Source organism: Neolamprologus brichardi, chromosome 17 (assembly GCF_056152115.1).
Source record: "Neolamprologus brichardi isolate AB-2024 chromosome 17, ASM5615211v1, whole genome shotgun sequence".
NCBI lineage: Eukaryota > Metazoa > Chordata > Actinopteri > Cichliformes > Cichlidae > Neolamprologus > Neolamprologus brichardi.
This window is the reverse complement of record NC_142120.1, coordinates 27097501-27121903: the sequence shown is the minus strand read 5'-3', so window position 1 is coordinate 27121903 and position 24403 is coordinate 27097501. Positions and strand designations below refer to the sequence as shown.

Here is a 24403-nt window from a genome sequence, read left to right as displayed (position 1 = left end):
ATCAGAAACTTCTTCCATTAATCCTCTCCTGCATTTGCCCCCTCATCATCAAAAGCAGACTTTTACCAGAGCCCCCTCGCTTTAATCATTCATGTTAAACTGACACCTAGTCATAAATTGATGAGCGCCTCTACCTTTTTCCGTTTCCTTAGCAGATTTTTTTCCCCCTTGCTTTAAATTTGCATATGTGATTGGCCTCTCTTGTACTAATACTTTTCTCATATGTTAATGTAGCCAAGCGAGAGCTCTAATTTAATACATCAGCGATAATGACCCTGTCTGGCCTGAAGATTAGTATGTTTAGTGTTCAAGTGAGAGTGTTTCAGTTCACACATCCTTTCTGCCCTGCACGCATCTCTTTGCATATTCACAGCAGCTCACTGGGATGCAGCTTTGTCTGCTTCTCTCATCTCTCACTGAGCACTACTGATTTTTCAATCACAATTCCAAAAAAGGTTGACTTGCTAGTCTCTTATGTTTTATTCACAGTAGAACAAAGAAAACATATCAAATGTTTAAACTGAGAAAATTAAGATGTCTTCAAAACGTGGGGCTAGAAGCAGCAAAGAGCTGGAAAAGCAGTATTACAAAGAAAGAGCTGAAAGAACATTTTGTAAATAGTTAGTAGTATTATTCCAGATATTTTAGAATAATGGTCCTCAACATAATATTGTTCATAAGATTTTGGTCTCATTATCTAGAGTACAAAATTCCATTAAAAGATTCTGAGAATCTGGAGAAATGGCTGTGTGCAAGGGACAAGGCTGAAAATCAGTATTGGATGCCTCTGATGTTTAAGCTTTCAGGAAACAGTGAACAAAAACAGAGCTCATTCTGTCATATGTCATTACACGGGCTCAGTAACACTTCTAGAAATCACTGTCTGTAGTCCTGTTTGTTTAGAAACAAGCCCCCAAGGCACTTTATCATTCTCTTGGCTTCCTGTACCACTTGGGCTCCGGAATAACAGTAAAGTTGACCCAGCTTGGACACAGTATAAATAATGTTTATCCTTTTTCACCGTGCCAGTTCACCATGCCATCCACAGATTTGCGCGATGGATTAAAGATCTATCATGCAAAGAAGAAGCCGACCGTAAAGGATACTGTGGGCCGACACATGTCGGGGTGTGAAATATACAAGAGCGTGTCTTTCCAACAGAGCCTGGAATGTTAGTGTCAGTGCAATGGGCAACAAGCAGATTTCTTCATATTTGGACAGGCCTTTACTCTTGTTGGAAATAAGTTAAAATGTTTTCATTGGTAAATCTTTTCTTCCATATTAACATTGGGGGCTTCGGTCAAATTCTCTCAGTGAAGAGGAGAAAAGGCTCTGAGTTTGTATGTCGGTGTGTGTCTGTGTTTCTGTGTGTGCTGTCTCTGACAGAAGTGGGTTACCCTCAGCTAAGAACAAAGCAGGGAGTTTGCCACTTTGATTGGTGATGCCAAAGCCGAGCTGGGATGATTACAAGCTCCCTGGGAGGCCAGCGAAAACTGATTTGGCCAATTACCAGTACCACATAATAAAAACTGTACTCAATAATCACATCATAATTCAGCATCACTACTTATTAAGATAGAAGATGTGCGTGGAAAAATGACCCTGCAGGGAAAAAATGGACATTACCACAGAGACAAAAGCTTTAATCAAGATTTAAGGAGCTGAGGTGCTATTAAGCATCAGAGGTAATTACACCTTGATTAAACACCAGATAGGTGAGTGACTGATTGAATATGAGTGATTAAACATGGTGCTGTAGATACAGACTATGTAGGGACATTTGTTTTACAGAGGAAGTAGGAGTGAGGAAGTCAAGTTCAATGCTCCAATAAACATTTCTCAAAGCTGAGGTGTGAGTGCACTTGAAAGCTACTTTTTCCCCCACTGGTGTAAAGGTTACCAGCACATAGCAAATACCTCTGCTGTTCCAAAATGTTGCTATTACCTGATTCCTGCTAAGACTATAACAAATACAATCTTCCTGAGCCAAGTCATGTGCTTTTCTTAAAAGGTATTGACAAAACGCACTGCTTTTAAAAAGTGATGTTACAGTTCAGAAAACAGCAGGTCCTATTACAGCAAAGTGAGGTAAAAGCTTTCCAATGTATTAAGTGCATTCAGTAACAAAAGCACATGAGAAGCCAAGTAATTAACTTTATCTATAAAGTATGTTTGATTAACCTATTACTCACCAACCAAAGTACACTCATGACATCACCCACTGGCTTTGACATTTTAAAGCCTCAAAGGGACAAGAAGTGACTTTATACTGTATAGATGAGAAGTTGGAGTACAGTCATTAGCAAGCAACACATAGACATATATCCGCTAATTGGTGCTAAGCAACAGACTCATTAAATACTATACTAAAATCCCCAATTGTAAAATCCAACCTATCCAAATGTCTTGGATAGGTTGGAGCACACAGTAAGTCATATTTCTTTTCCTTCACCCATCAAGTAGGTTCTGCAAATGGCCTTCTTCCTGTTAAAAGGGAGTTTTCCCTTCCCACTGTTCCCAAGTTCTTGCTCATATTAGGGCCTTTGATCGTTGAACTTTTTCTCTGTTATTGTAGGGTCTTTAACCTACAAATATTATATAAAACACCTTGAAGTGACAGTTGTTGAGCACTATATAGATGAAAATGAATGGAATTATTTAACAAAAAAATTCAAACTTCCTCGTATCCATAGGGATCAAAGGCATGTTTTGTACCATAATGTGAATAAGCCTTTTTAACTCTGGTAAGTTAAAGTTAAAATGGGAATCAGTGGCGATTGATTGATTGGCTTGTGGCCGGGGTGTCCAACTCAAGGCCTCAAGGACCAGTGTCCTGCAGGCTGGTCCTTGAGGCCCAGCATCACCCCAGTGATGCTTTCTAGTGGGCAAACTTTGTTGATGATAAACCAAACAGTCCCTATAAACACATTGTTTTTAATGTGATAGTCAATTATTTAGTACTTATTTTAGCTCTAAAAGCATCATTTGCTTGAAGGTGAAATGGAGAAACTTTATTTTACACCGTGCCCACTGACAGCTGGGACAGGCTCCAGCTCCCCTCCGACCCTGAATTGGCCAAACGGTTAAGAAAGTGGGTGTACGTCTGGACCATGCTATTAGGAACACCCACACTCTGCCATTAATTCTTAACATCATTATTCCACCTGAACACAGCATGGCTGTTTCCAGCTCTGCCAGCATGCAGCTTTGGAAAAATCCACAAAGTTGTGTTAAGACAAATGTGAATACAAATCCTTTTTGAGAACAGCCTAATCTAACTTGACGGCCACTGAACTGTCCGTGGACTCTCTCGCCACTCTCTTGAGGCGTCCTTTGTTCAAACACACAGATTGACCTACAGTCAGACTGTTAAGATTTTTGTGAATTCTCTCTTTGGGGTAGATTGCAGAAGATTGCATGAGCGTTACGTTGGATTCAGCTTAGCATCTAAAGCGAGTACACGAGTGGGAGTGAGCTCTTTGGTTTTGTTGACTCCTTTGTTTGGTGCTCAGTAAATGTCTGTTTTTACTCCTGTTTCTTTCGTCACTCTTTCCTGCTTATTCTTCAGGGTGCAGGACTGATTGGATATCAAAAAAGCTATTTTAATTAGGTGGTATACATGAGGATGGGAGGGATTACACGTCGGATTACACAAAAAAAATAGCCCCTTCCCACTTTGCATGCTTCCCTGTCTCTGTGTCTAATCTGGCTGTTGTCTGAATAATGCTGTTAATCCACAGCAGCTCCCGAAGAAACAAACAAAATCCTCATTTCAGCGTTAATGAACGATAATTATTACAGATGGAGTCCTTCAGGCGTGTTTGTAATTAAAAGACAACTCACACACACAAACGCAAGCGCACAAGGAGTAAACAAGTCAATATTGTGCACACTCCTCCAGAACTGAACAAACAGGCTGTGGGAGTTTTTTGACTTAAAGTAACTGGTGCGATTAACATTTACACCTTCTTCTTTTTTTTCCCAGAATATGATTATTCTTAACCTCTGTCTGAAGACATCTCAGTTTTTCAGTGCAGAGGAATTTGAAACATGGTGCCGCGTCTCTTCGGGGGAGTGCAGGAGGTAAAAGGGACAAGTGTTTGGTCCACTCATCCACACAGTCAGCAGCTGGAGCTGCAGCAGAGTCTCAAACAGCTCACAGAGGCAATTTACGGCACTTATGCTCTCTCCTTTCTGAGTCATACCTCCATCAAGGGTTTGCACATGCACAGTTTCAGATCAAGTCTGAATCAAAATTCAAACGGTCTTGAATAATTATCCACAAGCTGCTTTAAAGACAAGATGTTCTGCATAAAAGGACAGAGGACAGAGCCATAACAGCAACAGTCTGAGGTATAAAAAGCACCTGTGCAGTTAAAAACTGCTACAAAAGCTTGTGAAGTCTCTCTCCAAAATTAGGTTTAAAAAGTTTTTTCCCAGCAAGTTAAAAGGACAGCAGACTTCCATCTTCCATCACATGGTTAAAGGTGATGTCTTCTTCTGCTGTGCACATGCACAACAGCATGATTAGCCGATATTGGCCTTCTTTAGCTGTTGATTGTCGGGGGCAGGACATATTTTTAATTAGATTGCTCAAATATAAACTGTGGTTGGGCACACACCTTCCCAGAATGGCAACTACACCTCAGTAACTGCAGTAGAGCTGTTTGTTGGTAATACGGAGTCTAAACACAGTATGAAGGTTCTCAGTCATCCAGGTCATGGTAGTCTAAGGAGCTTAGAAAGAAAAGCGTTGGGATTTCTTTAAGTTGCTCGAAACTCGTGAAACATGAAACTCTTTCAAGCAGCTTAAAGAAGTCAAGACACTTTTCTTTCTAAGCTCCTTAGAATAAACACAGTATATTGATAATGCCTCAGTTAAGCAAAATGTAATCAGCTGTAATAGAATCTAGCTTGATCATTACCAAAAGAGCAGCTAGTGTTCATTGTCATTTTCAAAGCTCTGACACTATGTGTATAGACTCAATCAATTCTCACCGTGTCTGTGTTTCAGTCACTGTTTTGTGTGAGATTTATTTGATCCTCTGTCAACCTCTCAGTTTCACAGTTCCACAGACGGGTATAAATGCAAACAATGAAATCACTCACTGCAGCTCAGGCTTCACATTAATTCAACACACTATCAGACTTCAGTGTGTCTGAGTTTACATTTAAACACTTTCGTTCAGGATTCTTTGAGTGTCTCTGTCGCTCTTTCATTGTTCTTATAACCACTGTATGCTTTCTGCGTTGGGCGTTGCCATTATCTCCAATCATTTTCAGCGTCAGACACTGAAAGTCTCTGCACCAGCATCTATTAATACTACAAAGCATGCAACTTGCAAATGCTGACAGTGCATTATTCTAGTTATTATGCAGGAGCTTAACGTGTTTCACTGAGCGCGCTGGAACATAAACACGTGTTTCATTCTAACGGTGGAATTCGGCCTGTGCTTTTTAATCCGTGGTTCGCTTTTCAGACTGCACACTGAAACCACAGCAAGTGGTAAAAGTTTGAAACTGGGACATTGCGTCATTGTTGTGGTTTTAACATCTAAGTTGCACTACTTGTTGAATTCTAAGGCTTCAGTAGGATAGAAGTACACCTGTGTGTCCTTATATGAGATCACACAGGGGCTGAGGCACAGAAGCCCATCTGTGAGAGGCCAAATGAAATTGTCGGTTAAGAGGCTGGAAGTAAATCTCAACACAGGGAATGACAAATCAAACAGAACAGCTCTTAAGCTGCTGTGAATGAGCGTCCTGTCAGGAGGAAGTTGGACTCACTGAAATCTGCCAGTTTGCTGGTAATGAAGGAAGCACCTTTTATTTGTTATTGAAACCATCCATCCATTTTTTGTTCATTTATTCAGTTCAGGGTCGCAGTGGGGCTGGAGCCCATCCATGTCCATGTCACAGGGCGCTGTGCCAGTGTACACCCTCAACATCTGTTTCAGAGCCAACACGTGGACCATTCATGCTTACTTTCCTATAGTCAGTTGCACCAGTTAATCGAACCCCATGCATGTCTGTGGACTGTGGGGAGCACCCAGGGAGACGGCGCTAACCACCACACCGCTGCGTCTACCCATGATTGAAACCACCTAAGCAAAAGAATTTGCTTTTTAATGTGTGCTTCACGGAGGTTGCTTTGAATTTAGATTTCTGCTGGGAATCTGTGTAGAGCCTACGACATAACCAATGCAAGAGGCCGACATCATTGCCCGCATTCATGCTCATGCTTCTGTGTTACTGTATGTGTTGATTACGTTGTAGTCATCTTCCATGTTTTCTATGCAGTGTAAGCTGATAGCAAGAGCTTCCCACTGTTGCCAAGTACTTGTTGGAGATCATCTGACTGTTGTGGTTTGCTCTGTATTATTGTAGTGTCTTTACCTTACAATATAAACCGCCTTGAGGTGACTGTTGTGATTTGGCACAATATAAGTTGAATTGAATTGGATTTGTGAGTCCGTCTATTGATCATTTCTTTCTCATATTGAGACGATGTTAGTCAGTCTCTCACTGGCGTATTCAAAAACTGAGAAGAGAAAGTAGTTGGAAATGCACAAGCAGAATCACCAGGACTGAACAGGCCGATCACTATAGCTGTAGGCTCTTCTTTGATTTCTTGGGAGAGGCACGTCAGATTTTGGTGTAGTGTTTCAGAAGGGTTTGATTTTATGATGTAGAGATACAGAGACTGTGTGTCTGTGCGCTGTTTACATGTTGCTCTGACATTAGTTTAGCTCAGTGGTTCCCAAACTTTTTTCGCTGGGCCCCGCTTTGTTTTACAGAAAAATGTTCGCGCCCTCCCCGCGTGCGCGCGCACACACACACGCATGCACTAACACATCCTTCAACCACACACACCCATATTTTGCTCCATTGCGGTTTATTTCATACCTCAAACATTTAGTAAACAATTAAGCAAATACAAGTAATCTGCAATAAATTACAGGCAGTAAGAAAATAAACTACTAACTCTTTTACGCTACATCCGCACCTACACGGGTATTTTTGAAAACACAGCTGTGTCGTCCACACGTAAACGGCGTTTCAAATCACCGAAAACGGAGATTTTTTAAAACTCCTTTTTTGCGTTTACGTGTGGACGAGGAATACAGAGTTCATCATGCAACGTCAAAGGTAAGTGCCTTTTTTCACGTCAGCTGTGCGCCACGTTATTGCTTACATGAGAGGAATTGCAGAATAGCAGATAGTCAGATAAACAGTATTTTGTCTCTACCTGCAGGTTTTACACGCTTACATAAACACGCAGTTACTGTCCCTCCATTTAGAAAGGCAGAGGCGTCACGGTGTGATTATTTTATGTGTAGTTGTTTTTTTTCCCTGTGTAATAATGTTCAACATTGCTATCAATACATTTTTCAAAAAATGCCTCTCTGTGCAAAATGGGTTCAAAAACATAAACAGCTGTGGGATACTGTTTGTCCGTGATTTGAACCGAGGGAACAAATCGTGGCAGGATCAGCCTGATGTTATTTGTATCCTGCTGTAACTTTACTGTATAAAGAGCTAACATCTCCAAAATGTCAGGAGTAGTTAGTCATTACAACCCCTAGGGGGCGGGCCCCACACTTTGGGAAGGTCTGGTTTAGCTGGTATTTATTTTTCAAATCTTATTTTCTTCTAACTTTGAAAAGAATCCATCATGCAGACTGGATTTCTACCTATGTGAGCCTTTGTTTTACCAGGGGAGCTGTATTAAGTTTCAGACTTTTGAATTCTTAAATATTTTCTTTTCAAAGTAGGATAAATGTTGTTGCTTTTTTGGTATAGAACTCAAATGGATCCAGTGTTGTTGAAACGTTACTTTCAAGCACAGGAATACTTGGAAAGTAAGAGTTTGCGCACATCTTTGAGAATTTCCCTCTGTTCTTTTATGAATTCAGGTTCTCAGTGTCTCTTGTCTCTTTCTGCAATCCCAGACTGGCTCCATGATGTTGACATCAGAGCTCTGTGGGGATCATAGCATCTGTAGCAGGACTCCTTGTTCTTCACTTTTTATAACTGTGGCTGTATGTTTGGGCTCATTGTCCCACGGTAAAAGGAATTTGGGACAATCAGAGTCCCTCCTGATGGTAGTGCATGACGACTACAAGTCTAAAAAATGCCTGGCATGGTATTGTACATTAAGATGCTGAATACACAAGGTTACATTAGGTGTCACACTCCCAGAGGAAGCACAAAGTGTAGTATTAAACCTAAGATAATAGATAATCATCTTATTTTTGGACTGTGATGTAAGTATGTTGGACTGTGGGACATAGAGAGGTGCATGGTAAAATGATTCATATTTAATGAAAGCAGACACTTGTTTTGGAAGGTGATCAGAGATCCCATTTGTTTAGAGATAAGAGTGATTCCACCACTTTATTTTCCATTTAAAATTAAAATGGTGTCACAAGGCCCCACAAAGAAACATGGGATGGATTTAACCAATGTATTGTAGTTAATCGTCCAGGCCTAGTGTTTGAAATAATACCACACTGCCATGTAGGGTTTTTTAAAAAAAAAAATTTTTTTAGAAACTGGTTACCTTCGAACTAAAGTCACCTACATTTTCGTATCATCACTTCAGTCCTCATTGCTGCTGATCCCAACCCTAACCCTAACCCTAACTCTAACTAGTGATGTTCCCGGCAACTGTTCCTGGACAGTTTAATAGACAGTGATAAAAATTGTCTATTGTTTTTCTTCATTAATGAATCATACTTGAAATGCTGCTGTTTGGTATGTTGCATTATGCATTATAAACATTGCACATTATATGTGCAAAAAGGAAGAAGAAGAGTCTGTCCAGAGTGTCCTGGGTTTACCCTGGGGTCTCTTCCTGGTAGGACATGCCCGATCGGAACACCTTACCCAGTAGGCAACCACTTGAACTGGTTCCTTTCAATGTGGAGGTATAAGGGCTCTACCCTAAGCCCCCCACCAACTGACTGAACTCCTCACTGTCTTTTCTGTCCGTTGTATCCACAATCACATTCTTTAATGTTGTTAAATGTAGTTGTTTAAAACAACTAACAATAATAATAACAATAATGAAAACATAGCTTAAAGATTTATGGCCTTTCTCGTAAACAATGCTCCTTCTGGTGGCAGATGGCTCCATAACATTTAAGACACAGCAATTTACCAACACTGGGCATCAATCAAAATGTTAAACGACTACCACGTCTGGTACCGACTAGTGCCAGTAGTAACAATTAGTCAACTAATCGTGTACATCCCTAATGAATATATTATTTTTATTTTCATAAAATTTTTCTGTCAAGTCTTGGTATTCATGGAGCAAAGAATAACTATTCTAAATGACACACTCGAAGAAAGACATCCGCTTTGCCTTTCTCCAAAATACAGAATTAGGATAAGGTTATTGCTGATAATGATTTCAAGCTTTTCAATCTAGGCTTTCCAAACAGGAGAAAATTCTATATAAAGAGGTTAAAAAGGGATGGCCATTAATCTGACTCTGACCCTAGATGGGTTGCCTTTGACTGGGTGGATCAAACAGGTTAATTGTTTGCTTGGTGTGATGGATTGCTTTTTGAACATGGATGGAAACGTCTATATATTTGATAAAAGCAGCTGCATATTTTCGAAGATGCGTGGAAGGTCACACATGTCCTCGTTGTCCATTTAATATAAACTGCTGTCAGGAAATGCATTCATCCAGCACTACTGCATACACTTAGAAATGCATTCCCAGTAATGTCCATGAAGACTAAATATCTTTTTTTAAAAAACCTTTAAGTCTTTTGTGTTTCACTGATGGTATATTTAGCCAGGACGAGCTGACCTCCAGTCCCAGTGGAAATGCTGGCATTTTAACATAGCACAATGGAAAGCCCTTGAATTTGCATTCATTTTAGTGAGCCATAAAAGCAACAGAGATTCAGAGCTGGCTCGGGGACTGTCCGGCAGTGAAATGCCCATAAATAGTGATGATTAACTGCATCTGTGTGTAAATGAGCCAGCCAGTGACACTCTGGCTCATTTTCAAATAGTGGGTTTCACCTTTTCACCATGCAGAGAGGAAACCTGCAAAAACATTTAACGCTGAGACTTACACATACATTTTTCAGAGTACAATGGAGGCTGTGTCACAAACACCTCTCTTCCTGGTGCCCTTCACAGGCTGCTGTGGGGTTACTACATTACAAGGTCTTTCCATTGACTCTCCATTGCAAGGTAATGTAGAAGTGTGTGGCCTCATTGTCTGGTGGGATCAGCAAGGATGTTTTTTGGCCAATGGAACAGGAGACTATTGATCCAGAGATCACTCGATTACCTTGACGAACAGTCAGAACATAAGAATAATGTTCACAGGCAGGCCAAACATTCCAGAAAGATTCATAAATTAGCCTCCAGTTTCATCACAGCTTTAATTAAGCAAATCTGTGCCAGTATACCATTTGTTAGCAATGTCAAGAACCTGTTTTTCATTTGTGGAAAAATGCTTAGTTGAATTATTTAAAGAAGTGTGTTTGTGGAACACAAAAGCATAAATCGCAGTCATGCCAATACACAGAAACTTAGAATGACGCACACATAATAAGCACTTATTTGGTGGCAGGAGGTGCAGAGTTATGGTTAGAGATGCTAACGACTTGCTCGCTGATGTACTGTATTAGCTAACTCTTAAAGAGCATTATTTTCTGCAATATTGTTTTTGTTAAGTATCACATAAACCACTAATTGATTGCCTGTTGAACCAAGTTTGAGATATGTAACATCAGAAAATACTGAAATATTCAAATTTTCTAAGCCTGAGGTCGCATCGTCAGTTTGCTTATATTTACTGCTGCAAATGCTAAAGATATTTGAAAATCAGTGCAGTTAATATTGTGCAAATGTTTGGGCTGTTTCAGAAAATGGGCTGAACATTGCCACTTTCTTAAAAACACACAACTGCTGTGGCACCAGATATTTACAGACGAGGACTGTTGTTGTTTATTGGTTTGATTTTACCCACCAGGTGGCGCCAAAATAGTAAGATTATCTGTAAGGTTTCGATCGTACTTTCAAGTTTGACATTTCTTTTTCTTTGCACTTCTCTTCTCTGCCTTCTGCGCGCTCTAAAGTAACAGCATGTATCCTTTTCCGTTCTTCACTTAGCTCTTTCTCTCTCCTTGAAGTCGATGCCCTCTGTATCCAGTTGATTCATAATATCAGATCACATTTCCTCTGGCCTTTTGTCTAATGGGCTTTTTGCAGATCTGCTGATTGGGATGGCAAGTGAAATATTTGTGTGTGCACAAGAGAAGTCAAGGTTACCCTTTGATACGCCATCTGATTCCAAATAGCTATATTTTCTCCACATTTATCTGATGAAGACAATGTACCTTTCAGATATGCGTACACAGCTGCAGCTGTGCTCTTTAGCTGTTGCCTTCCCCAAAGTGTCCCCTTGTAGCAGTACTGTTTGACTAAGCAGAAACAGCTTGACTAGTACAGTGATTGATATCTGATACTTTGTGTCTTACTGAATGCTTTCCGAGAACTATTTCTCTCCAAGAGGTAAGATCGTCTGTCTTAAGTGGACTGAACCTGAGCTGCCTTTTTGTTTTGCTTTGGTTTTTTTGTTTTTTCTCATCCTGTATTTTTCTGCTTGATCGTTCCTGCCTATGTTTGTGCATGTGTTGCTGCAGTGGTGTTATTTTGTTGTTGTATTGTTTTATGTATTATTCTGTGATATCAGTGGATCTACTACGCTTTGCCACCTAGATCCCCCCCATGTAAATGCATTGTCATGAAAAACCTTTGAATCGTGGTGTTAAAATGCAAAGCTGCAGAGCGCGTCATAAGAACGTGACATGTTTGAAGAAACACTCTACAAAAGATGAATTTGGTTAGAAAAGTTTGCCCAGTAGTTTGGAAGGGGAAAAAAATAAAAGAACTTTTTAAAACACCAATCAGAAGTGTTCGTTTCAGTGGAATATTTCTTTGTTTTCTCTCAAGATCCAAGTTAGTGCATCTCAGAGTAAAAAATCCCACCAGTATTGCCTAAGACTTGAAAGGCCTGCAGCTTTGCAGCATGCTCTTTTAAAAGCAGACATGTTCTTTTTTTTGAAGTCCTACTGTGTATTCACCTACCCCTCTCTCTCTCCCTTTCTGCTCTTTCCCTCTCCATTTTTCTTTTGTGAACAGTTGATCAAAGTATGTTTGAGAACTCCATTGCGCAGCAGCAGAGTCCCCAGACCTCGAGGCCGGGGCCGTCCTCGACCCGGCGCGCCGCGGCGACGACTAATTCCAACCCGGGGTCCAGCTGCGTGGACTCGCCCTCCTCTGGAGGACAGCAGAGGCTGAAAAATGCCATTAACCTGGGCAAGGCAGTCGGGGCAAAGGTTAGTGCGACACAAGCAGAAACGGGACATTGAGCTCAGCAGGTCCTGTATTCTTTTACCCTTTGAAATAAGCTCATATAGTGTGACTTATTGAAAGGAACGCAGGTTTAAGCTCTTTTTATTCTTTCAGCTGAGCCGATAAACATTTGTATCAAAACTACCTGCAAAGGTTAAACCTTTCTCTCCTTCTCGTCTCTCCTTCTTTCAGGTCAATGACTTGCTAAGAAGAAAAGAGCCCAGCAACCTCGGAGACATTGGGGTCACGGAGGTCAACAAGAATGTTGGTGCAGTTTGGAGCTGCATGGAGCAACTCAGTCAGACTGCTGCCAGCAGGTATGCACCCTCATATTCACACACACATTCATACGTCATCTTAATACTGAGCAAACTGCTCCCCCCAAATAATTAACAGGCTTCTACGTCAAAAGATTTTAGGACGAATATGTGAAACTCGGAGCCCTTTCCACACGTATAATTAATTAATAAACCCAGTGAAAGACATTATCTTAATTTATTCAAAAATATTCCATTACCTATACTGAGCAGAGGACGTATCTATCACTGCAGAATTGGGTTGTGGGTCAGAAAAGGTGAATAATTTACGATTTTTCCTGTGAAATGTGGCTTTAAATTAATGATGATACATCAGAGGTGCCTGGGAGATGCCTGGAATTGAATAAGCCAGTTTTTCACTTTGAAGTTTTCAGTTTTAGGGGGTTTATTTTATTTTTTGTTTTTTGAATATGTCGATTTGACTTGTTTATGTACTCTCATAAACGTACTTTGAAGGATTTTTCGTCTGTTCTCCTAAAGATTGGCTGAGTAAAAGTCATTTTTCAGCCGCTCAGGTTCCATTTATCTCCATTCGCTGCACCCAGAACAGATTTAGCTTCATTTAGCAGCGATCTAAAGATTGTTCTGGACCACCAGCTGGTTCGGCAGACTTATAGCTGACTCACTTCTCATTTTTGAATGCATGAGATGAGGTGCGCAGGACCTTCCCCTGTTCCCCAGACAATGCAAGTCCTGCAAAGCCTCTGACCTCTTAACAAGGTTTATGTTTTTTTCTTGGGTTTTTGATGTTAATGATGCTGTTTTTGTGAGAAAACAGTGCATTTTCTGAGGACAGACAGCACAGCAGTGCTTATTGACTGCCTCCGCCTGTCAGCTGCAGTGAAAGGTCACACAACAGTAATAATTTGTGATCGCCTTGGCCTCCAGCTACAGGATTACGTGCTGACGTCGCTGGAACAGCTTAAGAATTTAGAGTGGTTTTTGTAAACACGCTCACTGAACTCAGCGAGGAGCTCTGAACACGAGCGAACGTAGGTTTAAGCTCTTGTTGCTTCTCTCCAGCCGCCTTCCTCCTCCATCACTCAGCTTGTTCTTATTAGTAGGCAAGAGCAGCTTTGAAGTTTGAGTCATCCTGCCAGGTTTCATTCTTCTATTAGTGACGCTGAAGCGGCATGCAAACTTTGGATGGCCTTTGTTCGACAAAGTTTCATTCAGTTAAAATATGAAACAATTGGTGGTTCTTTGATGCAACAAACGGCCCCTGACAGGATTCTATTATTCTGCACAGCGGGGCCATCAGCCAATTAGCTGTCAATTTTTCTTGACATGTTTAGTCATAGTCCCGCCCACAGTTTTAATGTGTACCGACTGCAAAATCTGAAGTTCATTTTGTCCTGCTGCGTTTTTTCTTTGCCTGAATAGTTTGTGCCTATTGTAAATGCAGCATTACATATGGGTTATTTATGGGTTGCTTCCTTAGTTATTACAAACCCTAGCTTCAGTGTTTGTGCCTGTATGTAGGCTCTGTGACAGGTCATCTGCTTTTATCTGCATCCAAATGCCGTTCTAGGATGTTTTACACAACGTAACGTTGTTATGAAGGAGGAAACTATCCATCAGAGCCTAAATTGTTTTTGTAAAGCAACAGACAGTGCCCAAGAGAGGTGAAGAACAGTGCAGGCAGGGTGGAGTGGGTGGAGACAAATGTCAGGGGCAATTTGTGACAGATGGATAGTGGTGAGAGTGAAAGGGAAGGTTTACATGATGGTAGTAGACCTGCTACAGTATGATTTATGGTTTATAGAGGGTGGCACTGAAAGAGAGACTGAATCTGGAGGTGGAGGTGGCAGAGTTGAAGATTTCTGTTGGGAGAGAACAGCGGTATGAAGACAAAGTCGGAGAGGCAAGACTTAGATTGTTTGGACAAAGGATGTTGAAGATGAAGCTGCCAGGAAGGAGGAAAAGAGGAAGAGCGCAGGGAAGATTCATGGATGTAGTGAAGGAAGAAATGCAGAGGGATAGATGCTGGGAATAGGCTGAGAAGCAGGTTGATGATCTGCCATGGCGACCACCAAGGGGAGTCATGAGGCTGTAAACATGCTGTTTAAGCTTGAACAGCTCTGGTCAATTCAAGCAGCTAAACTTCATCAGCATAAAATATGTTTAGGAATCGATTTCTTCTTTGTGGCAGCATGTGGCATAAGTTTCAACTGTAGTCACCACTTAAACGTTCTCTGTCTGTCTTTCGTTGCCTCCCTTAATCTCCATTTTCCCTTTTCTCCCCCTTACCTTTATTCCTCTCTTCTATTCCAGCCACATCACCTCCTTTGACTCCTTCCCTCGGCTGGACCCTCCACCCCCATCGGGGAAGAAGCGCCTCCCTCGAGCACTGAAGACGACCCAGGACATGATGATCTCCTCTGACCCCGTGGTCTCCTCCCCCGACCCTGTGGATTCTTCCTCCTTCCCTTCCTCCCCTGTGAAGACATCCCCCATCACTCAGGAGGAGATAAGGAATGAGGAGGAGCAGCAACAGGGAAAGGAGGAGGAAAAGAGGTCATCGGGCCCAGCAGAGAGGAAACCCGGAGCTGATTCTGAGACAGCTGAGATCAATGACAACGTGGATACAGTGATAGGTGGAGAAGAGGATGGCGTAGAAGTGGGAAGCTCTGATGAAGGCATGGATGAACACGGGCTCCAGCTCCAGCTCTCTGTACCAGACCTCATCAATAAAGATCCCCCTCTGGAGTCCAAAGCCAAACAATACGACGTCTGGCAGAAGGCGCCGGCGCCGGACTCGCGGCTGGCTTCCACTCCCTGCTCGGGCAAAACTCCCTGCCGCATCAGCCTGGGCGAGGATGTCCTGCTGGGGAATGGCGCCCCCTGTAGCAAAGCCACTGGAGGGAGCACTGAAGACATGGAGCACCATCCAGACCTGCTGTCGTTTGACTAACACACAGAGCTGCAGCCAAATAACCAGTTCAGTAGATTTCAAAAAGCATTTGAAGTTTTTCTCTTAGTGTCCATCCCAGAATTGTGTGTGGAGGTAATTCAAACAGACTGCAGCGAGTACTGCAAATCAAAAATTCACTGCCGCTTTTCAATTTTTCAACTCGATCTTTTCTGGGCTTTACTTTAGGAAAAGGGAACACATACTTCCAGAACCGAGGGCTCTTTATCTTTTTTTAATCTGATTTCCGGATGTGGGATTAGCTGAAAGGTCACGGTAATTACGCCTTGCTTTCTAACACGGCTGATCTGAGGTCAGCTGGGCGCTTCAAGAATCTTCTTAATGAATGAAAACAAAAACTGACCAGCATGAGACAATGAATGAGCAGCAACAGAGGAAATAAGCGGGACTCTTTTTTTGTGCAGTTTTTTAATGCTTCTGATTTATTCACTGTGTATTTCTTATGTATATCAGGTGTCTAACATATCATGTCTTCCTCAGTAAAGATGATGTAACAATGAATGTTTTAAGTGAGATGAAATATCCTTTAAATGGGCTAAAATGTTACAGGCAGTTATTGGCAAGTGTAACCACAAACATTAAATTTTATATTATTTTATCAGTATTAAGATATAACACTATTGTATTTAGCACCACGATATTTTCGCTCTATTTAAAGGGACATTTCATTGCATTTTTGGTATAAATCCTACAAACGCTGCTGCAGCTCAAAGTTATACAGCAATATAATGTGCATTTAGACTCATTTAACATAAAACTCAAGTGTTAGGAGTTAGGCACAGGCTCGGGAAAAGAAGACGGAAGTGAGGGGTGGAGAGGCGGAAAGGATGTGAATGTGTAAGATGGAAAAGGTTAGCGAGGAATTTGCTTTCAGTTCAGTCGATATGAAATGTCACGCAGCACTTTCTACTGCAGGAGGGCGAAGCCTTTTGACCCTCAGCTTCACCCTAAAGAAATGATCCCTGTTCCTTCTTGAGCCAACCTGGAAGAGAACTTTCTCCAAAATGGATTTTTGGAACACACTTAAACTTTTGTTTCAGTTATATTTATATAGCGCCAAATCACAACAACAGTCACCTCAATGCGCTTTTCCTTGTAAGGTGAAGACCCTACAATTATAGAGAGAAATCCCAACAATCAGACGACATCTGATGAGAAAGCACTTGAGTGAGAAGGAAAAACTCCCTTTTAACTGGAAGTAACCTCCGGCAGGACCAAGGTCGGGGAGGAGCAGGGGGGGTGTCCAAACCTACATGGCCCAGTGTAAAAAAGCGTTCGCCCCCTAAACCTAATAACTGGTTGGGCCACCCTTAGCAACAACAATTGCAACAACTGCAATTAAGCGTTTGCAATAACTGGCAATGAGTCTTTTAAGGCTCTGTGGAGGAATTTTGAACCACTCATCTTTGCAGAATTGTTGTAACTCAGCAACTGTTTGTACCATAAAAATTTGATTGCCTGGAAGGCGAAGGAGCTGTGTGTTTGGATCCAGGCTCATAACTGAAACAGCAACATGATAAAGATTTCCAAAATCATCTTCCCGCTGTGGCTGAACTGAAAGCGAATTCCAGTGACCTCCACAAAATCCTGATGGAGAGTCGAAAGAGAGACGGGTGGAGGGACAGGCAGCTTTTGGAGGGAGGGCTGCTGGAAAGTTGTTTCTGAGCTGAGGAGGAGCGGGATAATTAGCTGTCAGCAGAAAGAGATGAAAGAGGTATGTTTTTATTCGAGCAGATCATTAATTGACAGACCAAAGACAGAAGAATTTGGCTCAGTCAGACATGCTGTTTTTTGTCACGTTATTTTAGTGAGAAAGCAGGAGCAAAACAATTTTTTTATCACTGTAAGAGTAGCACAATCAAGTTGCCATGGTTATTGTAGCACAAGCAAAGCTGTATTTTTCTAACACTACTGTGTGAGCATCTGTTCTGCAGATCTGTGCGAGTGGATTAAAGTGGACTTTTGAACTGTGGAAAGTGAACACAAAGATCCCAATGCCCAGACGCTGAAAAGAACCCATTTTCTGCGAGTGGCCTCAGTGAGTGACCTGCTGTCCTTGTAGGGATACACTGACTTTAGAAAATTTCAAAGAGCTCCCAGAGGACAGCGCGACAGAGGCACAGCCAGCGTTGGTCATCGTCAGGTCATGCCCGGCAGAATGAGAGGAATGTTGGAGATGAAGAGAAACAGATAAAGGAAGCTTTGTCTCGGTCTGTCTCTCTCTGACTTGGTCTTACTGCCATCTACCACCACAATAAAGCAGCTGATGTCTCCCATTAAAGAGTTATTTCACCCAAGTCACAAAACATAATTGTCCCATTAGCTTTAACAAGCAACCTGCAGGGTACTGTGGAGATTTTCTGCTGTTTTCAGCACCCAGAGCATTGCTCATGAAGTGAGAGTGGCAGATGTGACAGGTGGAAATGAAAAGTAGCTTTTTTATTTTTAAAAAAAAAAAAAAAAAAGAAAAAGAAAATGTGTAAACTGACCCTTTTAGGTAGACGCAAGAGTGAAAAAGTATCATTTACTATTACAAAAAAACATAACTACTGACAAACACTGGTGTACAGCATGAGCAGGGATAATATAGCCACCATTATTAAAATGGGATTCTTAAACCAAAGCAGTTTGTTATAGAGGATAGCTAAGGCTGATGATGTCAGATATCCCTAAGATGGTCATTTAAGTCCCACCCACCTACTGTATAAACTTACTGTTTGTGAGAGGCAACCAGTCAGAAGGAATGTGGCTTAAAGTGAGGGGAGGGCTTGTTTTTTAACAGTGTTTGGCCTGACGAGCTGCACCAGCATGAGGTAAATGAGGATTTTCTTGAACAGCAAATATTACAAAACCTCTGAAGTAGAGTCCAAGAATATAAATCTGTTGTATGAAACGTGAGCAGAAGCCCTGCCCACTTTAAATGGCTCAGAAAAACTGAAATCTGTCAAGTAACGACCAAAACTGATTTTTTTTTCATGTTTATGTAGAGCTCATCGGTCCCTAAATGAAACAAAAACCACCCTAAAATAAAAATTGTAACTTGTAGCCTGACGGTCGATGATAAGCCAAGTGTCTCTCAGCACGGAGATGAACCACTTATCAGAGAGGCTTTGATTTGATCTAACAAACACGCAGGAACGGATTGATAACAGCCACTCGGATTGAGTCAGAAGGTAAAAGCAATGCAACGCGATCATTAGTTCAGAGAATGCATCGAGCAGCTTTACGAGGACACAAACACTAAAAAGCTGAATTCTTTTATTTGCTGATGAAGGAGGAGCAGTGTACTTTTTATGGGAATGTTGTAAGGCTATTTTTTGAAAATTCTGTGAAAATGCTAATCACTTTGTTGCTCTAACAAATGAAGGAAAGAGATTTATTTTGATATACAGTCAGAGGCAATCGGCGTTATTTAGCTGCTGCAGAATTTGATAAATGGAGAGGAAGAAAATGACCACGCTTTGTCTGTGACGTCTTTGTCTGTGTCTTGCTTTTGTCTTTTCAACGCTGGTCGACATGATTTCAGCAGACATGATGAATGAAGGAAGCTGAGTGCTGCACGTGGAGGCTTTTTCAAAACAAGCCCGAAGAAGACTTGGACCTTTTAGCAATTCTGCTTTAACTGTTGCAAATTATGTGACTGTGTCTTTTTTTTTTTTTTTTTTTATAATGAAAAATCAAAATGATTCAATAATTTTTTGCCTTTTATCCTCCTAATGTAGTTTTTTTTTTAAGTGGGGAAATAATTCCTCCAATGGCTGTAATCTTCTGAGAAAACAAATCTGAAAATAGACTTAATCATGAACCTCTTTTTGTCTTCTGTGTCTTTTTCAAAGCTTAACAAGACCTTTTCTTCATCATTTGTTCTGGGAATAGTCTGTGTTTTGTCTTTCCTTCGTCTCACGCCTGCCACTCAGAGCTCTCATCCTTATCAGTTTCATCAGTCAGCGTCGATGGGCCCCCGCGTGTCCTCACTCTGTTTGATGGATCATACGCTCGGAGAGGCGCGGCGGTGGCGGGGATTCTAGAGCGGAAACCGCTCTGATGTTTAATTCATCCGTGTTTGTCCTAATTCGTGAAACTCCTGGTCACTGGCCACCACTAGTGTAAACAACCGGTCGGCTCAGATGTGTGTGCAGGTCTTGTTGCTGTTTAATAATTCAGACGTGATGCACTTATTGATTTTCTACAAAAGAACCCAGACCTTCAGGCATAATGAATCATCTAGGGCGCGAGATAGCTGGGTGCAGTTTCTCGACCCAACAAGTTTCTCTCTGCTGTGTCCCGCTGAGTTTCTCAGCTAGTTTTGTATAAGGAAGCGCCCCCAGCAGTATGAACGAAGGTCATGCTGCGGTTGTTCTCGAAAGATTCATTTTTATGTAGTTACTCAAACTGAGATTGAGCTGAGATACTTATATTTCACATATTGCAACTTGTAAGCAGTGTTGGGGAGTAACAGAATACATGTACGCTACGTATTTAAAATAGAAAATATGACATCTTAACACAGGCAGCTGTAGCTAATTTGTTTGGGTTTTTTTGGTGCAGCATGCTAAACAACCTTGCTAGCATTAGTTACCAACTGTCTTGTCCAGTTAAGATCACTTCTGGCTCTAGTATCAGCATAGCTGCATCCAGAAAGATAATGTTATGACTCCAAAACAACACAAAGTCTGTGATATCCCAGTGGCTATGGCAATCTTTTATATACTGTCTATGGTGCGGTCCACCTCATAGACACCTATATTGTGAGTTTAATGAGATGTGTAACAGATTTAAATCCTTGAACCCACACACATCAGTGCCGCAGTGTGCTCCAAAGCACAGGCTGGGCCTGACTGAGCCTTCATGAGTGCATCCACAGTATGTTCTTTCCATCACAGCCTTATTTGTATGAGCCGGTCTACAAGGCACGGAGAGATTTGAAAAGAAAATTAGGACAGACAGAACAAAGCTGCTGCTTCTACAAATGAGCTCCTCCGTGAATGCCTTTCAGAGCGTTGTGAAAGTGAATAGATGTTCACATTGATTATCAAAAATAAATCCCATAGTGAGCGTGAAGCCATAATAATGATATGTAATACAGGCTGTTCTATTATCTGATGAAAAGAGCAGTGTCTTCGCAGATGCTTCTTGCTGCTAGGACATAGAAAAGTTTGCTCACTGACTCCAGCCCTGTGATGAAGAGGTAAATGTCAAACTGATGAAAGGATGCACAGCTGTGCCACAATAACAGCCAAATTCTTTCTAAAAGTAGGCTAAGAGACATTTTTGTAAGGAGGAGTAGTCGTGTAAATCGTCCTGCCTTCCAACTATGAAGATGACCTTTTCCAGGATAGCTTTACTTTGTAGCCTGGGGGATTCCAGCTTCTTGAACCGAGGGTAGATATTAGTAAACTCATTATTAACAGTGCATTGAATGTCTGTTGTATATTCTTAGTAACTATTACCTGTAGTTTTAAACAGGAGCTTTTCTATGATTTTTCAAATAAGGTGGCACATGGGGGTCCAGAGCCAGTGATGGGGTGGCAGGGTGTCTTTGTATTGAGTTAACCTGCGCATGCCACGGTCCTGGGTCGGCGACCCAGTGTTTTGAGTTTTGTATCATTATTGAATTTTGATTTTGTTTCTGTGTTCTATGGTCAGTTGTATTTCCTAGTCAAGTCTGCGTCTGTTATGTTTCCTGTTTTACTTTGAAAGTCTGTGTCCCATGTCAATGTATTGAGTCTCGCTTCCCCTTGGTCTTGTCATGTCAGATTACTCCCAGCCGTGCTCTCCTCGTGTGTCTCATTTCTCTCGTTATCCTTCAGTGTATTTAAGCCCCGTGTTTCTTTTTGTCAGTGTCGCGTCGTCTGTGTTACATCCCTCGTGTCATGTCAGATTAAGGGGTTTCAGGATTGTTGTGCATTTCATGTTCCTGTAAGTGATTCATGTGTTTCATCATGCACTCTGCACAAGGTCCTGCTTGTAGTCATTGCCAGTCTTCCTACTTTGTCATAGTTAAGTCACAGTTTTCTTAGTTTAGTTTTCCCAGTGTAGGTTCTAGTTTAGTTTCGCCACTGCCTTTGCTGCTTTATGTTGCCCCCTGTATCAGCCATAATAAAGGCTCGCCTTTTGTTAACGTTAGTTCTGTCTCCTCGCCTGTGTCCGCACCTGGATCCAACACACACACCTCCGCACGGTCTGCCTCCGCCAATCATGGCAGCGCAAAGGTAAGTAGTTAGGAAATGGTAAGCACTGAACCTGTGAGGCCACAGCAGGAGTTCATTCTTCTTGTTTTACAGTGGGAAAAAAAGGATGTAGCAAGCATTATGTCACCCGCTGATTTGTAAAGTCCTTTCACAAAGCCTTGATTTGAATATTTTTATGCCATCAAAGTCTTGGTGTTTTGAAATCAGCTGTGAGCAGGTTCTCAGAGTAGACAATCACTTCTGTAACTACCAGTCCATTTAGCCCATTCCCTGGTTTTCCATTATATCGACACTCAGACTGTATGATCTAAAAAAAAGTAAAGTACCCTTGCCCCTCTCTTAGTCAGGTAGCAGTAACTGAGTCAGTTAATTATGTAATAGTATATGATGTGACAGGTGTTTTAGTGCTACTTGGCTTTAAAGGCACAGTCAGTAATCTTTTAAAGATTACTTAATAGAAAACCAGAATGTTTTACTCGTAAATATACATTGATTAGTGCATAACAAATTGATGTTTTCTCATAAACTTAGAATTAATCCATTAAAAGTAAATGGGAGCAGGTATCAGTTTGTGGAAGCCACCACATTGCCCCAGCATCTTGAATACAGCAACTAAGATGGACTGAGATGGATGTTCTGCCTAAATGTGGATATGTATGTGGTTAGACAATGGCCACACACGTAGTATGACTTATATGTTACTTTTAATTTAAAGTTCACAAACTCTTTCAAACAATTTTTGATCATTTAACATTTGTAGCTGTATGACGCATCTTTCTGATTCTGTCTTTATCCCCCATCACCACTGCTCTCATTCCACCCTCATGTTCACCTCCTCACCTCAAGGCTTATCTCTTGAACTGAAGTCACGGCTCTAAAACATTTATCTATTTTCACAATTGCTAACATAATGTCAGCTAATGTTAGACTTAAAAAACAGACAGTTTCAGTAACGCCGGCTAACAGCTTGTGTATTTGTCCTTTAGGAGCCACCGTAGCTAGAGTCATGCACTTGAATTGGTTGACTGCAATTTGCAATCTACTGACATCTAGTGGTGAGATTTTGCAGACTGTACCTTTAAAAACATTGTACCAGTTTAGCATTTCAACCAAAGCTTGTCCCCTAAGAACGCCCTGATGAATATTAACTCTGGTGTTGTTATTAAGCCATTGATCTCTGACTTTCTTTATGCCTACAAACACACCAGGTCCTCACAGTGTGGCTTGGATCGTGGTTAGTGAACAAATTTGTCTGGGATCTCATCACGCTGAACACGTACAAAAGTTTTCTCATCCTCTGTGTGTTTCTCATATGTGGGCAGCACTCTCGACCCTCAAGAGAAAACATGTTTTCCAACCCATTAGTCACTGCCAACTGGCAGGATAGAGTTCTTATCACGCTTATTGATCAGCATGGGAAAAGATTGAAGTTTTTTATTTGTGTGTGTGTGTGAGAGAGAGAGAGAGAGAGAGAGAGAGAGAGAGAGTGAGAGTGGGTGTGAAAGGTAAGAAAAGGACTCTGTTGCCCCTGTCAGGCAAACAAAGCCTCAAACCAGCTTTAGCCACACTGTAAAACCAAAAATGTCCCCATTAGAGCTGCTTGTTCCTCTTAACAAAAGCAACTGCAACACAACAGTGCACCAGAAGTGTTCTGAAGTTCTCCAGTGTCCCTGGTGTTTGCAGATTATTGCTTATTGAAATGTTTTGTTATTCAGTGTAAGTGAACAAGCAGTTCCTAAACTGCATTTTAGTGAGATGTTTGCTGAATGAACATCACACTGATGAAACAGCATTAGATTCAAGTGTTTTCTTTTTTTACGATGTTACGCTTATGTGCCCTCATAATAAAAAACATGGCAGTCCCTGATAGTACAGCTTATTACTTATGTTTATGGTGTTTTGGGGGGTTCCAGTCAGTTAATCACCAGGTTTTTAAAAGAAAAAGACACAAGAAAATATAACGTTGGTATTTCGAAAGGTAGTGCTTCCCTTTCAAGAAGATGGCCATTACCTATAAGGGTGCAGACTATATTAAGTGCTTTGGGATGACTGCTGTTGTGATTTGGTACTATATAAATCAAACTGAATTGAATTATATCATATTATTTTTGGATACTTAGATAATATTTATGAGCCATAACATGAGATCATTTACAGCGTCTGTCTTTTTAAAATACCTTGCAAGTAACTAACATATAAATTAGTATGATTTGTTTCTCCTTTGCTTTAAAACTGACAGTCATCATTATCTACATTTTAACTGTCACGAGGAAACAGGTAAACAATACTATCAGTGTTACACCAATTCCGAATAATTACAGGGTAATGTTGGTGATTTAGAGTCATGGGGTTTATTATGAATTATAATTATTGTTTTCAGAGTAATGTTTATTTTACTTTCTGGTTGTTTGTGAAGCCCCTTACCACTGACATATAAATCATTCAAGCATAAAAAAAAGCATCAAACTCAAGAGATGAACCAGTGTTGTGTCCACACATAACAGACAACTCACCGAAGAAACGAGTTTAAATTGTATTGTAATTGCAGCCTGTCACAAAAAACATGATTTGTT

At 41.1% G+C, this 24403-nt stretch overlaps 1 protein-coding gene across 2 annotated transcripts in view; it reads left to right on the top strand.

The window, feature by feature from the left end:
• nos1apa (nitric oxide synthase 1 (neuronal) adaptor protein a) overlaps nucleotides 1-18080 on the top strand; it is a 227552-nt gene extending 209472 nt beyond the window's left edge. For both annotated transcript variants that reach the window (XM_087831182.1, XM_006797823.3), the window contains exons 11-13: nucleotides 12178-12374; nucleotides 12583-12707; nucleotides 14982-18080. In XM_087831182.1, the coding sequence (XP_087687308.1) occupies nucleotides 12178-12374; nucleotides 12583-12707; nucleotides 14982-15621 (962 nt within the window). In that variant the 3' untranslated portion in view covers nucleotides 15622-18080. The remainder of the gene's footprint in view (nucleotides 1-12177; nucleotides 12375-12582; nucleotides 12708-14981) is intronic.
• Nucleotides 18081-24403: the final 6323 nt, after the last annotated feature.